This window comes from Amblyomma maculatum, chromosome 6, assembly GCF_055883805.1.
Source record: "Amblyomma maculatum isolate TAMU_Amacu chromosome 6, ASM5588380v1, whole genome shotgun sequence".
NCBI lineage: Eukaryota > Metazoa > Arthropoda > Arachnida > Ixodida > Ixodidae > Amblyomma > Amblyomma maculatum.
The window spans coordinates 47573379-47589584 of record NC_139349.1 but is presented as its reverse complement, the minus strand read 5'-3'; the positions used below and the strand labels follow the sequence as shown (position 1 = coordinate 47589584).

At 46.5% G+C, this 16206-nt stretch overlaps 1 protein-coding gene across 4 annotated transcripts in view; it reads left to right on the top strand.

Annotated features, from left to right (window-relative positions):
- Nucleotides 1-265: 265 nt before the first annotated feature.
- LOC146185667 (uncharacterized) overlaps nucleotides 266-16206 on the top strand; it is a 40157-nt gene continuing 24216 nt past the window's right edge. Inside the window, exons 1-7 of one of the 4 annotated variants that reach the window (XM_084606571.1) lie at nucleotides 266-530; nucleotides 1358-1404; nucleotides 2018-2161; nucleotides 5615-5812; nucleotides 7884-8045; nucleotides 10750-10839; nucleotides 11883-12204. In XM_084606571.1, the coding sequence (XP_084462697.1) occupies nucleotides 521-530; nucleotides 1358-1404; nucleotides 2018-2161; nucleotides 5615-5812; nucleotides 7884-8045; nucleotides 10750-10839; nucleotides 11883-12204 (973 nt within the window). In that variant the 5' untranslated portion in view covers nucleotides 266-520. Of the gene's footprint in view, nucleotides 531-596; nucleotides 755-837; nucleotides 1113-1357; nucleotides 1405-2017; nucleotides 2162-5614; nucleotides 5813-7883; nucleotides 8046-10749; nucleotides 10840-11882; nucleotides 12205-16206 lie in introns of those variants that run through there. The other 3 variants (XM_084606572.1, XM_084606568.1, XM_084606569.1) reach the window with 3 other exon arrangements.

Here is a 16206-nt window from a genome sequence, read left to right as displayed (position 1 = left end):
TTGGCCCGACGACAGCGCCAACATTGCGCTCGGACACCGTCAGCAGTAGCCACGCGTCGTGTTCGGATTAAAATTTTACAAAAGACGAAAGTGTCACATTTTCCGAAATGCACATGCAGGCCAGTATTTGATCTGCGGTGCTTTAAGTGCGCTTTTTTTAGAACCGAAATTAAAAACCGAAAACGTTTCATTCTTGGCAGTTTCGTAAAAGCGGTATAGTAAATCGAAACGTACGAAGGATAGTACAGGCATAGTCTCCCACAAATTGTGGGTTGTCTCATTATTGTCAAACGTGCGGATGTTTCTTAGAGGACTATCTTTGAGTACATATTTTGACAGTGCTGGACCGGAACGACCGTGACGCAATCTCAAGGTCATCCGGAGAAATGTAGTTCTCCCTCATAGATTCGTGGCAGCTTGCAACGAATAAAGGCTAGTTTCTGCACGTGCAAGGTACTTTGTATAGCCGTTGTCGTGAAGTGATCAGCAAACGCCTATCGCGTACACCTATGTCGCAACTATGCTTTTCGGTACGTAATTTGCGGCGCTATGCGTCCATGCGTTCAGCCAGTTCGGCCAGTTTGCGTAGTAATACATGACGCAATACCTGTGGAATGTAGCTCGGAGGAAACGGAGACAACGCAGGTGTATTTCCGGAAAAATGTCTTACTTCCGGAAATTTGGGCCATTTCTGAAACAATTTTAAGAGCAGAGACGCTTTGTAGGCTCCGAATCGGCGAATCGAACACTTGAGGTGAACAAATCTCGTTGTTTTTGCAGCCCGTCCTTTCAATCGACGCTGGGTGACCGAGCTTTGTCGGGACGCGTGGAGTGAGGCGCGTCCCCGCCTCTGGAAACACGTCTTCGGCGGATCATCTGAGCTTGCTTCCGTTTTCGGCTCCCCTTCCGTTTTCCTGTTTTCAGTGGCGTCTGCCCCGCGCGAATGATCAAATTTGGCATGCTGACGCTCGTGACAGCTCGTGCCCCAATCCAGGCTTGATGTTGCTTTACAATGGTCTGGCCTAATGCCGTTCTCCATCTTGATGGCAACCCAGGCCCTTTACTACCACGAGAGTGCCATTCTGACGAATCTCCCGACGGTGGACTCTGTAGTACGTAGCTTACGTAATGTTAGTGTAGTTCGTCTGCTGTTGTGGCTGCCAGTTTTCGACACCAGCCTTTAGCTTTCAGAAATGTGTCTTGGTTGCTGGCGCGGTTGTGTAGTGAGAATGTGTATCAGTGTGCTTGGGTGCCATCTGTCGCGTCGCTGTTCTGAGGCGAGAGCCGCAAGGAGCGGCTGTCTGATTTCAGCGCTGACAGCTTTGACACGATTTCGCGCATCTGCTTTGTTATGCAGGAGTACTGGATGTTTTCCAAGAGGAACCCGTTGAGGATACAATGGAGGTAAGATCCTTTCAACCGTACAAACTCGCGCAGGCTATGCGCACGTGTAATAAACCTGGCCATTGGTGCTTTTGATGAGAGACATCGGGCTAGGTTTTTGACGTGTTCGTTTTTTTTTTTTTTTTTTTTTTTTTAATGCATGTGATAGCGGTTGTTTAGAATAGAGCTTAATGCAGTCAATGCAGGAACAGCGGCATGATGGTGGGCGGGGCACTGTGTGTTTAGCATCGAATCTTTTAAAGCAAGAACGAAACAATGTCATTTTTAGCTTACGTTGACCGCCTGGTCATTGCGTTTGAACAGCCTTAAATATGCGCTTACCAAGCTGAAGCTTTAGTGTACGCTTTTGTTGTTTCGTTCTTTGCGATGCGTATTGAATCTTGATCATGTGTCACAGTGGATCAGCGTCCTGCTTTCCTGCTTCACCATATCACACTCTGGTCGCAGCATCAGTGTTTATGCGTTTGACCACCATTGTGAAATGGTGCTTTATAGCATGAAAACAAAGCAGACATTATACCATGTCATGCTTCATTCTGTTTGTTTGAGTTTTTCGTTTAAGGCAGAGTAGGTTGCTACTTGTTTTTCATGGTGTTCATATCCTGCCTCCCAGATTTCGTTGCCTTTGCAACTTGTGCAACAACCTTCCCTGTCCCTTGTGGACCTTGGAAAGCAGCTTCTGGAGTCTGCGCGCAATGGCGAGACTGAAGAAGTTCGTCAACTCATGACAAGTGGTGCCCCTTTCACGACAGACTGGGTGAGCTATGATGAATTAAACAAGAATTTTTCTGGCATGGAAGCTGTTACTGGTGTTGGCACCAGAAGTGAGACGCAAGAAGTGGTTTTGCAACTAGTGATATAGTCACAAAAAGTGAATGGCTTCCTTAGTCAGTTTCCTTTTTTGTCAAAATGTTTTGTACACAGTGCGAGTGTGAGTAAAACCTCTTAGTGCAGAGTAGCACTGACCAAATAGAATCTCTCCTCCCTGTTTCTGTTTTTGTCTGTGATAACTTGCGTATTTTTTCTCTTTGCTAAGAAGGTAATAATCGTGCTAGCTGCTTCACTCATATAATGAAAAAAAAATCAACCAAACCACTTGGAAGCACAAAAAAAGTGTAGCCTCCTGCCTAAAAATTATTGCCATGTTTGGTAGCACTCATATCTAAGAAATTGTTCAGCTCAGTGAGCCTATGCGTCTTGAGACACGAGTGAGCGAGTCTAAATGAGTTGTGAGTCGAAATGAGTGCCAAAATAAGCGAGTATAGATTAGTGCACTCACATAAGTGAGCTGTGAGTCTGAATGAGCGAGTCCGGATGGGTTGAGTTACGAGTGGTTAATTCTGGTTCAGTCCTCAGTCTGAGTGAATATGCGTGAGTTCACGGCTTCGCTGAGTTCAAGCATGTGTGAGCCTAACTGAGACTGGAGATTAACCAAACTTTTGCGAGTACACCTGAGTGAGCTCTAACTATTTTGTTGAGGTATGCCCATAACTAGTGACGTACCAAGAGGAAATTGGTCAACAGGTTTTGTGGAGTTGTACTGTATGGAGGAGCATTTTTCATCCATGCCAGCAGCTCCACTGCACCCTATAAATAGCACCACACAGGAGTAAGCGAAAGAGCAGTATCGGCCATTATTTACCTACACATCCTCTTTCTGGAAACTCCTGCCTAATCCGCAACAATTTGTTTTATGCTAGTAGCTACCAAAAATGACTACCGCTCCTCTTCTACCCCCCCCCCCCCCCCCCCTTCCCCTCTTTAAATTTACATCGTCCCTTAATTTTGATTCCTGAAAAAAACCTTTGGAATAGTCCAGCTGGGACAGATTTTGAATCAAAATGCTATAACTGTTGTTAACATCATGGAGGCGTGGGCCTGATAAGCCTTCTGTCTAGACCCAGAGGAATAGTGTTTGCTGTTGTGAAGTCCAGATGGCCACAATCAATTTACCACAACATAGCTTTTCAAAATGCTGGAGCATTAGAGGTGGACAATAATTTTTTGCAACAGTCAATTTTTACCATTAAGTGCGCATGAAAATCTTTTCACTTTTGCAGTTGTTGCACACCCATACACACTGTGAAACGACCGTCATTTTCGGCATTGCAGCTGTAGTAGAAAGGTGATGTGTATTGTGAATGCCAAGCAAAATTTAAGTATCTTTATTAACCACGGTGACAATGAACTTTAATTAATAGTCTCAAACTCAAGCCGGGTTTTATTGCTCTGGTCATGAATTCTGTATTTTTCTTCGCCGGCGTTGTTCATTTGTGTGTTCCTTCACAATTTCAATCATTGAACTGCGAGGTAGTTTGGCGGTATTGCATATGTTTGGATATTTTTGCTTCAAGTATTATGAGGGGCTGGAATGGTAATGTAATGTAATGTGAAATTACATTACCATGGCAAGGCGTGGTAATGTAATGTGACATGAGTTTCACTGTCAGCTCTGTATGCAAAACATGAATGTGCGAGAAAAAATGCAGAAGGATTTTCCAGGGAGTCGGTCACTTGACCCATGCACCTTGTGGGCTTTGGCAGTGGGTTGCATGATCTCATTGTGTGATATCATTTCATGCAGACAATGACGACAGGTTCTGGATGTAAAAAGGGCCTTCCTGATGCTGTCAAAATATGAAGTGTACTCTCTGTGCTTGCGATGTGCACAAGTTTTCGTTTTTACTGCTGTAGTTGAGAGGCATTCTGGTCAACACTGTCAAGTTTAGGCTATATGCAACACAGTTACGTCTGGAATTGAACTCTGAGGTGGCTGTCTTACATCTCATTTGGTAGAGCACTGTATGTGACATGTGGAGGCTATAGGTTCAGACATTGCTGCTGGCATGTAGTAGTGTGTTTTTCTGCTCTCTGTAAGATGATGCACCTCTTATCTAAAATGACTGTTCAACCAAGTATTGCACCCTCGTGATTATCATCAGCCTCGCCATGTCCGCTGCCAAACAAGGGCCTCGCCACATAGCTGTGTCCTGCACCAGCTGCAGCTATTGATTGTTAAAACGGTATCTTGGCCTTCTTGCTGTCGCTCGCCATGTCGTATACCACAGACACATTTTTGGAAAAATGCTGGCTAGCCAGTGTCTGCCGCAGGGGAGAACAGTTGACCTGAGAGTAGCACCAACTTTACACTTTTCCCAGTTCCATCTGCGTGCCTAACACTGAGACAAACACAGCCATCAAAAATTAGCTGTGGTTAAACCTGGAGTTACGCGAGAGCTATCTGCATGGCTACGCTTAGGTTTGGCTTGAAAGTAAAGACATGGTTTTGCACTTTTGACACTAAACTGCGATGAGGCAAAAGCCTCTATCGCGCGGGGGTCCGAAGCCCTCCACTACAACACCTATTTCTCTCTGTTTTCACTCCCACCTTCACAATGACGCGATAGCGCAAGCTACAATCAACATATAAAGCCCCGCTTTAACCGAGCCGTATGAACGTGTGTGCGGGCCTAGGGATAATGTGAATGCAAGGTTTTCGGCAGGCTGATTGTGATATCGCCCTCCCATATGAAAAGAGAGGCCCGAGTTCGCAGCTCCTGCCGAATGTAATGTCAGGAAGCCTTACATCCAGTTAATATTCGGCCGTGTCAGCTGCCAGCTACCGCCTCCCACGACTTCTTCTTCTTTCTTCGCTCTTCGGGTACCGGACAGGCACGGACGGGCATGGCAAAATGGTGAGACCATGGCCAATGTAGCTCTGGTTAACCCTAGTTGAATTGCAGTAGCAACAACGGAAGCTTCTTTTACTTGCTACATTATTCCCCTATCACGCCCTGGAGATGCTACATTATTGGGCACACTTAAGCTCATCCTTTAAGAGTATGACGTGAGAGCGTAAACTACCAACCCACATATAAATGAGAAGGGTTCAATGCTGCTGAACCGAATGTGGAGCGAAAGCATTAGCTGCGGGTGACTGAGCGTTCTTCGTCTTCGTTTTCTCCTTTGTTGTTTTTTTTCTTCTTCATTTTCTTTTTTCGTCGTCTTTTTCTTCTTCATCTTCTTAGTCTTCTTCGTCGTCTTCTTTTTCGTCTTGGCTGTTCAAGGTCAACCGTGACTGCGGCCGGTGCTACGTGACGAGGTGAAACCTGGCGTAGTAATGCTATCGCAATAAAACTATAGGAAACACTGCAGTGTGCTTTTCTTGGTTTCTTTCGCTGTTGGCTTATTTCTTGTATTCTCTGTGCAGCTAGGCACATCTCCCCTGCACATGGCTGCTCAGAATGGGCATGTGGCGACGGCTGAAGTGCTTTTGCGGGCGGGCATCAGCCGGGATGCACGCACCAAGGTGGACCGCACCCCTCTGCACGTGGCTGCCCAGGAGGGCCACCTGGAGGTGGTTGAGCTGCTGCTCAAGCACTCTGCAGACATCGAGGCCAAGGACATGGTAGGTGTCGCCAGGAAAGAGGGATGATGGTGCCTTGGCAATAGCAGACAAGGGACGGAGGAAAAACACTGGTAGCAAAGCGCTAGAATGTCTGTTCTCTGCTCCTTGTCTGCTGCAGCACTACTGTTCCACAGAGGGCGTACCAGCCAGCCCAAACTGGTGGAGTCTTTCTCCCTTCCTATTCCCCTTTTTTTTTCTGTGCCATGGTTTGTTTTGACAGGGCCATTTCAGACATGCTTTTTTTTTTCTAACTTTATATTTAAGTTGGGCTTACCCTCCATGTATTCCTTTTGTGGTAGTTATATTTTGTTAAAGATATAAACTACCCCTTTACTACAGTGGTATTACGCCGTGATAAGAAGTGCTGCGGGCATGTTTTACCTTCTGCTCCATGATTTACAGGCACAAAAGTAGCTTTGAAGGCAAGGTTTTGGCAACAAGCAGCCACATGTTTATGCTAGCCACTCTGGCTCAGTGATTAGGTGCTTTGATGCTGAGTTGGAATTGCTTGGGTTTGAGCCCTACTGCGGCAGCCGCATTTTCGTGTAGGTGGAGGGGAAATGCAGAATGCCCCCACTTGCTGTGCAATAACGTTGCCCACTAAAAATACCCAGGCTGTATGATGTCAGGTTGGCACGTTACAGACCCTCTGATATTCTAAATTAATCTGAAGCCCTTCACTACAGCGTGCCTTGTAGCCTGAGTGACTTTGGGATGCTAAACCCCGCATACCATTATAAGGGACCGTATCATATTGTGTCACGTTTCTGACGTTCATTAGTGTTCTTTCCCTCTTTGTCACTTTGCGACAATAATGAAACAACGCCAAGTTGGCAAGGGCCGGTTTACACGAGGTTTGGTGAAGTAAGCAAATTATTTTTACAGCTATTGCTGTATTTAGCTCATTCTGCAAAATCTCAGCAGTGACGGTATAGCACAGATAACCATATGTGCAATCCGGTGACAGGAAATGTTTCTCACATCTAGGTGTTAATATCACAAGGTATTTCTGGTGCTGTTATGATTTATTTCTCGATGTTGTGTATTTTGAGCTGGTCCCAAGGCATTTTGTTGACTACGCTTCCACCCATAGCTCAGAAGAGCAGTGCAAATGTGAGGGGCAAAGCATGCAGTAGGAATTCAAAAATCTTTGTCGCATTCTGCAGATGGAGTGTACAGGAGACAAATTGGAAGGGATAGTGTCGTTAAGTACTGTCTTTTTGTTTGACTTAGAATCTTAAACTGTGCCTATTACCTACTCCACAGAGATAGACATGACACATGGCATGCTGTGTGAATACTTGCTATTTGGTGTCGATGTTATGCAACAGCTGATGTACAAACTGCATTTGCTAAAAAAGAAATGCACTTTGTTGGAAATTTACAAGCAGCAAAGTGCACCAACGTATTGAAGAAGACTTTAATTGTACAATGTTCTGCAACTTTACGAAACCGTTTTGAAAAATTTTCCCATCTCAACTGTATTTTTCTGCTATACAACAAAGCTTGCACATTATTGTACCTTTGTTGCATGGTAAGCTTGATAACAGTGCTTATTTGGTTCGACCGTGCTTGATGCAAAACCACAACCGTCTGCGACGAAAGTGAGGGATTGAAAGATGCCTTCGCAGTGTTTCCGACGAAGAGCAGTGATGATAGCACCATCTGGTATTGAAAGTGGCATGACCGAAAACCGCTGAGACGAGTGTTGCAATGCATGCTGCTAGCCAGGTAGCATCACTACTGCCCTTCTCCGGAAACTCTTCGTTGGTGTCTTTCACTCCCTCAGTATTGTCACCGATGGTTCTGGTTTCACACTATGCGTAGCCTAACCAGGCAAACACCATTTTTAAACTTGCTACCAACAAGAGGGACGACAGGGAACATGCTTTGTGTACGGTTTCGATAAAGTTTCAGAACACCGTATGTCTGTTCATGGCCCAGCTTATGTCTAGAGTTGGAGGGCATGAAGTGCGAACGAGTGAACTTTGAGTGAAAAGTTTCCTTCATTGACAAAACTCGCATGACCTAGTTTTAGTTGATTCCTGCATGTTTTTTTTTTTTTTTTCAGCTGCGCATGACGCCTTTGCACTGGGCAGTGGAGAGGGGCCACCTGGATGTGATCAAGTGCCTCTTGCGATGGGGCGCAGATGTGACGGCGCGTAGCAAGTTTGAAAAGACACCCTTGGACATCGCCCTCGACAACGACTTTGAAGTGGTCAGGGTACTCCAGGTTTGTCCCCTTTCCTCCGTCACATTTAACTAGCCCTAAAACGCTAAGAAGCGACATCTCGCAAGTTTAAAAAAAAATGTCAGAGTTAAACTCAGTCTGATCCATCTTCAAAGCCTTCAAAAAGGGCTTGGAATTGCATGATATGTTGGGCGATTATGCCACACTGAAACAGACATTAATTAGGGTTGTGCAAATATTCAAATAACTTGAACATTAAAGTGAATAATGTGGTGTTCAATTCAGGCTTGAAGCAAATCTGAAAACTTCAAATATTTTCGAAGTATGTTGAAGCCTGCTCTGAGACTTTCGCGCAATAGCACCACTCCGATGTCGACATTCTTTGTGCATAAAGTGCGGTGAGTATAGAGTTGCTGAAGACAGCCACGTGCATGTCGTCGGTATCGCCGATAAGCACGGAATGAAGCCCAACCGCAAAGGTGAACGCTCGACAGCGGGAACAGCAATGCGCTCGCCACATGGAAGGCCCGATTAAAGAGGACGAGCAAGATCTGAATACAGAACAAACTTCGAAGCTGGCAATGCTTTACTGTTTACACTTTTTATCTGGCAGTGTAAGAGGGCATGCTTGCGTTCACAACAGCGCAATGCAGGCATGTGGTTTTAGCGTAAACAGTGCTGTAGTGGTGCCGTGTGGTGTGCTGTGTTGTTTCTGGCACATTCGCGGTGCCTTCGACTTTTGTGTAACGGAAGAATCGGGCCGCATCCATCTTGGGTAGTAGTACGAACACACGTGCACAGCGCGGTCGCGAAATTTCAGCCATGACTTTCTAGCTCTTTAGGTGCGTGAATCGATGCTACGCAAGTGGCACCAATTCACGCACAAATGTGAATCGTGCGTGAAAATTTCGGTGACTGAGGAATCTGTCAACTTATTTTATTTTTATAGTCAGCAGCATATAAAGAACCCCGTGATAAGTGCTTGAGACTATGATTCTTAGTGCACTGTGACTTACAAGGTGTATGCTACTAAAAAAATACTACCTCTTCTTTCCTACTACATCTGGAGTTCAAACCATTAGCTTCGAACTGAAAATTCATTATTCACAAATGCTCAGCATTGACGTGTACATCTCAGCCAAACCACATGGTTTGCATTGCGGCCAGTGGTCACAAATGAGGCACGAGGTAGACTTTACGCTTCTTTAAAGTGTGCTGCTATTTTGGTGTTCATGGAGCATTGCCACGGTAGGTGCGACATCACTTCAAGTCAAGAGAATATGGGTGTGAAAATTTGGGTCAAGGGAAATCCCGGAAGCTTAACATCGTGCCTTTGATTTCTGGGCACTTCCCATGAGTTGTTAAAATCTTTTTAGGACATCACTTGCAATCTGAAGGAGAGCTAGAATATGTGCTGAACCACGAAAGGCAGATGGGACTGGACCCAAAGGCGTTGCGGGGATAAAGGAATGGGAGCTTGGCCCAGAAAACAGCACCGCGCCATAGGAAGGCGGGGGCTTGGCCGTCAAAGAGCACCGAGGCTCTTTTGAGTTTCATGTTTCTCGGCCGAAACTGCCGAGCAGGGTGTTGTTGTTTGTAGTCACTCCAAACGTGACGTGACGACACCGGGTTTCTGGCACCGTGTGTCTATTTTTTTTAGGCTGGCTAGCCAAGCAGCGAGCAGTCCTGCTGGTGGATAATATTGTGTTTTCTTTTTCTTTATGCGAGTGTCTTAATTTGAAGTGATTGGAGGGAGGATTGTCTACTAGGTCGAGGTGGTATGAAGGGATCATCATTGGGGAATGGGTCAAGATCGGTGTGCGGGGTGAGTGCGAGGGGCTTTTGGGTAGACAACAGCGGTGCGGGCCTGTCGCATAGGACCCATGGTTGCCCGGGGTCATAGGTGAGTTGGCAGAAGTTGAACAGACATCCTTGGCGGCGGCCGATAGAAGTTTCCACATCGACTGACCTTAAACCCAGTGTCACATAATCTAGTGCATTAGATTTAATAAATTTCGGCATCAAAAGGAAGCATCGGAGTTTAGTCATCAATGGACGATATGTGCTCAGCCCTGCAGCCGTCAGTCACAAAGTAAGTCCCTCTGGATTCATCGCGAGACCCTCCTCTTGTACTCTACCATCAAGCGCGGGGAAAGCCTTTTTACCAACCAAACATAGGCAAGGCAAAAGCGTTTGGGCTGGCGCAGCCAACAGGATCCAGTCACGAAATGTTTGTCAGAATTCATATATTCAGTGGCACCTGTAAGGCAAGGAGGTGGGCTGGGGCTGTGCACTGGGATGCGTTCGATTGTACTTCTAACCCATTCCAGAACGCTGTCGTGTTCGGTTCTGTCGACAGATAACCTGGCGCCCAGGTTGAAGGAAGCAAAGAGAAAGCTCAGAGCGGCGGAGCGTGCATCTGGCTGCACTGGCTACATGAAGCTTCTTGAAATCTTTTTTTCTTTTTCTTTATGGGTGCTTTGAAGCTTAATGGCCACCGCGGCCTTACAGCCACTATATTTTTGTTGAAAAATCTGGCATTGATAGTGCTGCAGTGCGTGGTGGTGCACTAGCAACTTTGATGCTAGTTGATGGCATGTTACCATAGTTTTACTAAATTTAATCCCTTATTATTGCTTGAGCTAACATTACTTTTTTTTTTTTCTTGTCATGGGTCTTCTGTGTGCTACTGTCACAACAAAAATGCATATTTTTGTGACACTGCCCTCTTCCGAATGTGTTTCAGGAACATGCGTGCAACCCAAATCGGACCAAAGAGCCTGTGGAACAAACTTTCATCTTACCTGTTGCTGCAGTGAATACTGCTACTACTAAGGTATGCAAAGCTGCAGCTTCAGGCATCCTCTATTTTTTTTTCACTTGCTCTTAATGTAGTTGAGGCACCAACATTTGAGGCTATAAAAAGCCTGCTGTAGGTTTCTTTGGGATTCAAGGACACACGTTTGAAATATATTTTAATTCGTTTCGAAACATCCAAAACGGAAAAGAAAATAAAAACCAGGTAAAACCATGGAAGATTGAGCAAGCAAAGCCTAACCGTTGCATGACTGGCACGGCGGGCGGCGGCACTGGAGACCCGCGACACCCCCTACCCTCTAGAGGACTTGCCAGCTCTACCCTTGCTGTCCATTCCACGTGACCTCCGACACTTTCCACTCCATTCTTGTTAACTTGACCTTTGTTCATTTGGAAATATGGATAAGTTTCTGTCGGCGTGGTTCCAGCTAACGCCCATGTAAGGCTATGGCATTGGGATGGGCGCTACGAGTCTCGCACCGGTTAGGCCACGTCCGGTTACGATTGCATGATCGTCAAACTAGCACTCCTCAGACCTGAACTACATGTTGCGAAGTTGGCCGCGCACTTCTGACTTTCACGCAACGGCCTTAGTAGGCCGACTACATAGTTTCAGTTTCGCTTTTATGAGCATCTCGTCGTCTGTAGCAACGGTGGTCATTGGCTGTGCATCAGCCAGCTGACAGATAGCAGTTGGGCAGCGTTTAGGACAGCGATATTAGTAGGTTTTTGCATGCTTCCGTCGCAGTTCTTCTGCTGTTCCCAAAATGTATGCTTGTCAAGTGCCCTTCAGTGCGTCGAGAGGTGAAGCATCGCACACGACGCAAAATTTCTTCAAATTCGCTTTGAGCCAAAAATTTGGCATTTGCACAACAAGCCTTTAAAGTTCCGGAGCCAGTCTGTCAACACCAACAGAAAGGGAGCAGTAACTGTTTTCGGCTTTGCTGCCTACAAAGCTTTGCATTGAAGAAGTTAAAGTGCCACTCACACATCTACGAAGTTCATTTCGCTACCATTCTCTGGTCTAGATTTAATTTTTACTGTCTCAAATCGGCTTCACAGGTCCCAGCTGGTGCAATAGGCATGGTTCACAAAATTGTGAAGGCAGTCCCCACTGTGACAACGGCAGCCGCACTCGTGACGGCCACAGCCAGCCCCACCATTATTCAAGCCAAAGCAGCAGGGACAGCGACAACAACGCGCAACGTGTTTGTGGCCACCAAGGCACCTCACACCGTCAAACGAGCTACGGTAACTAGGGTCTTTCCTGCTGCCACTGCTGCCGCCACCACCGCTGCTGCCACCACCGCTGCTACTGTTGGCACCAGCACCGCCACGACTGCTGCCACGACGGCAGCCACCACCACAGTGACCACCGAAGAAGGTGAGCCCCGAAAATGCGTTCGTTCATGTGCATTCTGCTCGTGCTGGTACTTACCTGCCCATGCTGCAGCACGGTTGAAAGTGCCTGTGAACCAGATGTTATTTGATTCGAATGGCAGTCATTTGTTGCCACATGAGGTTTTTCAGCAGTGTTAGGCTGAAATGTCAAGTCAGTGGAGCCCTCAGTCTGACGACGTGCCATGGAAATATCAATGTTATAACCAATAATTGTTATAATCGGGTTAGGCCGAAAAGAACAAGGAAAACATATACTACACATCTAATGAGGTTGTCTGTTTCACAGCAATCTAGTCGACATCTTTTCTGCTGGGCATCCAACTGCTGAACACCAGTGGAAGGTTCTTAGCAAAAACAGTCCGGCAGGAAGCTGCTGCTTTCCACTGTTTTCTTTTAATTACACTGTGCCCACCGTTTCTTTGCATCGTGTTGTACAGTTAGGGGTTGTGTTCTAAATCCACGGGTCATCAGCCGACACAAAAAAGTCTGGCGTTCGCCCATTGCAGCTTCTCGTGGTGGCGCGCGCATGCGCAGTGCAGAAACAACCCTTCTCCTCTCCGCTACCTCCGTGCCAACGCACGCATCTGGAGCCCAGCGGCACCCCATGAGCACCCCAGCAGTGACAGGAGCAGCTCGTTGCCATGGTTACGGCGTGTCCGCTGTAGCAGCGTGTGCCACGCACAGCGACCTTGGCTTTACATGGTTTAGTGAAGCTTTCATTTCAAAAGTCACAAAAAATTGCATAAAGACTAGCAGTAAACCATCAAAGCAACCCGGGGCTTGCTGCATTTTGCAAAGCACCAACAATGCGCACGAGAAGACGCATGACGGCAGAAAGCAGCAGCACAGCACACCAACACGTTTGCCAGCAGCCAACGCGGATGGCGATCGCTCCGTTCTCTCATCATGCTTTGCGTGGATCCGCTGCGATTTGTGGAAAGGTCTATTCCGATTAGCCAAAGTTTGCACTAACAAAAATTAACAGAAAAAGTGTGGTACAATGCAGTCACTGTTAAGGAAAAATTTGTGACTTGGGGTCAGAAGACGGTAAAATGGGAAACATGTAACTGTTTCGGTGGCCTTTACTTTTCGACCTAAATGATCGCGGAACTTCTGGGACTTGCAAGTGCGAGGTGCTCCAGAAATGCCTTCATCACCTCATGCCCCTTTCCCAGGTGACAAAGCCTTAACGTAACTGAAGGCCTCCTTTTAACCTTCAAAACTGATTAGGTGGGCATCATTCAGCTCATCAGTTTGCACAACGGAGGGGTACACCGCAGTAGCGAAGGGCACATGACAGCCTATGAGCTTGGTCGCAAGGCTGGAAAATCTAACAACTTGCAACCGGTCCGTGATGGCCACTTTTTGAACCAAACAGTTGTGTAACCTCTGCAACCCATGAATTCACACTTGCAAGTCGCAGAGGTTGCTTGACGCTTAGGTTAAAAAGTTATAAGGACAATCACACGTTGCCTGACTTTACAGTCTCCTGATCCCGAGTAGGCAGTATCCTGGTTTGATGATGAATGACTTCATGCATGGTTTCAGCATTCTTCTGAAGCGTTTTGGCATTGTAATTACCTTCGGACAGACAATATTTTTAAATAACTAACACAGTGGCAGACATCTTAGACTTAATGTGAGGTTACTTCTGTAAATGGTCTCGCGTGATGTGCTTTTGCAATGCTGGCAACTCGCCTGATTCACTGTATCTCTGCATTGGTCTCATCATTCATCACTCAATAGCAGACACCAGCACAGCAGGCTGCTGGCACCTTCAAAATGGGCAGCGATAAGCAGCAATTATTAGGTTCCAACCTCGGAGGTGCAGCGTCGTGGGTTTGCTGCTTGGTAGGCCGCATGTATCCCAGTCTTCTAAGGTGCTTTGATGCATAGTTCAAATTTGTAGGGCTGCAACTAGGAGGCAAATACGTTTTCCCTGCTTATTCTTGGCAGACTGTTCAGACAGCAGACTCCACTCCGGGATCTTTTCCACCGAGTGTGCACAGACTACAGCAGACTGTACTCTTGAGAACAAAGGAACAAAGCGTGCTTATCAGACAGACATTTATTGCTACAGCAACAATAATGCTGTCTATCAACGAAGCATGCTAATCTATTGAGCTTGTCCAACTCTCCAGCAGGGCTATGGGCAGATGTTTGTCCTGACTAGGGCAATAAGTATAGTTCTCTGGTGCCAAATGCCACGAGGTCACAGGAGTGTTCCTGCATCAAACTCTCACTGTCGAAGAGGGATGGTCTCCTCCCTAGTGTCCACAACAGTCATGTCTGTTGTACTAGTGCTGCTGTAACACTGTCACCCTCTCTGGATATTTAATCCCTTGTAGGGAAAATGACTTTAAAGAGATGGATTGAAGCGAGTCTCCACAAAATGTTGGTGCCAGAGCTGGTTTGCGTTTAGGTTACAGGCTGCGTCGCACTATTGTGACTCAAACCCATTTGAGTCACAATAAGATGACAGCTTTTAATGGCTCATACTGTCATCCGTTCGAGAGAAGTGTCGCACATTTCGCGGGATATCGCGAGATTGTACCATGAGGAAGATAGTTAAAAACAAATAAATAAATCTTGTCTTTACTGGGAATCGAACCTCCGTTCCTTGGATCCCCAGCCCAGCGCTTTACCAACTGCGCCACGCCCCGGATCGTGAAACGCTCTTCATAATTCCCCTTGTCTACCGTGAGGATGATAGTGGGGTTCCGCGAGTGACAGATACTGCGCCTTTCCTTTCCTGTAAACGAATTATAGAACGCTGGTGAACTTTGATGCGTTCATTGGAATGCTGGTTGTGTTCGACATGGGGCACGCGATGTACCATCACTACAGGTCATGAAATCACCAGGCAATTCATGCATATATAGTATGAAGCTGACCCCGCTGGGCGTCCAATCCAGTTGTCCGTACGGCTCTTCTTATTTGCCGCTTCCTCGAACGCCGCACCACACAGCAAATAGAAGCAGACAAGATGTCTAGGAGGCGTCAGTACAGCAGGCATCAGCAGCGTTTGAAATTGATTTACTGGATAGAAAAGGTACAGTATCTGTCGCAATTCACCGCGGACACATGTACTACCATGCTGTAAAGGAAGGGAGGAAGGTGGGAGTATAAGAAGTGGGAAATAGAGGTGCCGTAGTGGAGGGCTATGATCTACCGCCCTACAGGGGTCCAAATTGCCCTCTAGAATTCTTTTGTCTGCATTTGAGATGAAACTGTATTGGGAACATTTTTTTCCCAGTTTCATCAAGCACTTTACTTTTGCACACACTGTCAGCAAGGCCCGCTTCACAAAAGGGCAGGTTCTTCGTCACAGAATGGCCCTGCGCTATCTATGCGGTTAGGCATTGTGGTGAAGCATGCAGTACAGTGTAATTGCGATGGGTTCAAATATTTTCAGTGTATTCATTAGTTTCCGAATAATCGGAAAATTCAAATATAAGTTTTTTGGATCCAAATATGAATAGAATATGTTTGTTTTTTGATTCGCATTCGAAATTTAGTATACTATTCACACACCCCTATCAGAAAAAGGTAACTGACAGCGAGGGCATGTGGGGCCAGCTGGGAACGAAGAGTAGTGCACATGCTTCTCTTATTTTGTCTGTGTGCAGGCTGGGCTGTGAAGTCTAGGAAAGCCTTATGGCGATTTCCACTGGTCGATCGGAGCAGGGCGCCCGAGCCGACCTAGAGCGCTACAGAGCGAATCAGCCTTGGTCGACCAGCGGAACGTGTAGAGCGCGCGGCGGAAGTAAAGCTGAGCCGGTTTCGAAAGTTGTAGCCGCATCCCAGCGCCAAAATGTTTGCGGTAGATAAATAGGCAGGAGTGCGGCCCTCAACAACTTGCTTTCTCATTTTTTTAACGCTGCAGACGTTTTTCGATAGACGCACTTCGACATATTCGCGCAAAAAACGGTGACATCCAGCGTCCACTGCCGATGTCGCTGAAACGGTCAAAAACAGCCAAAAG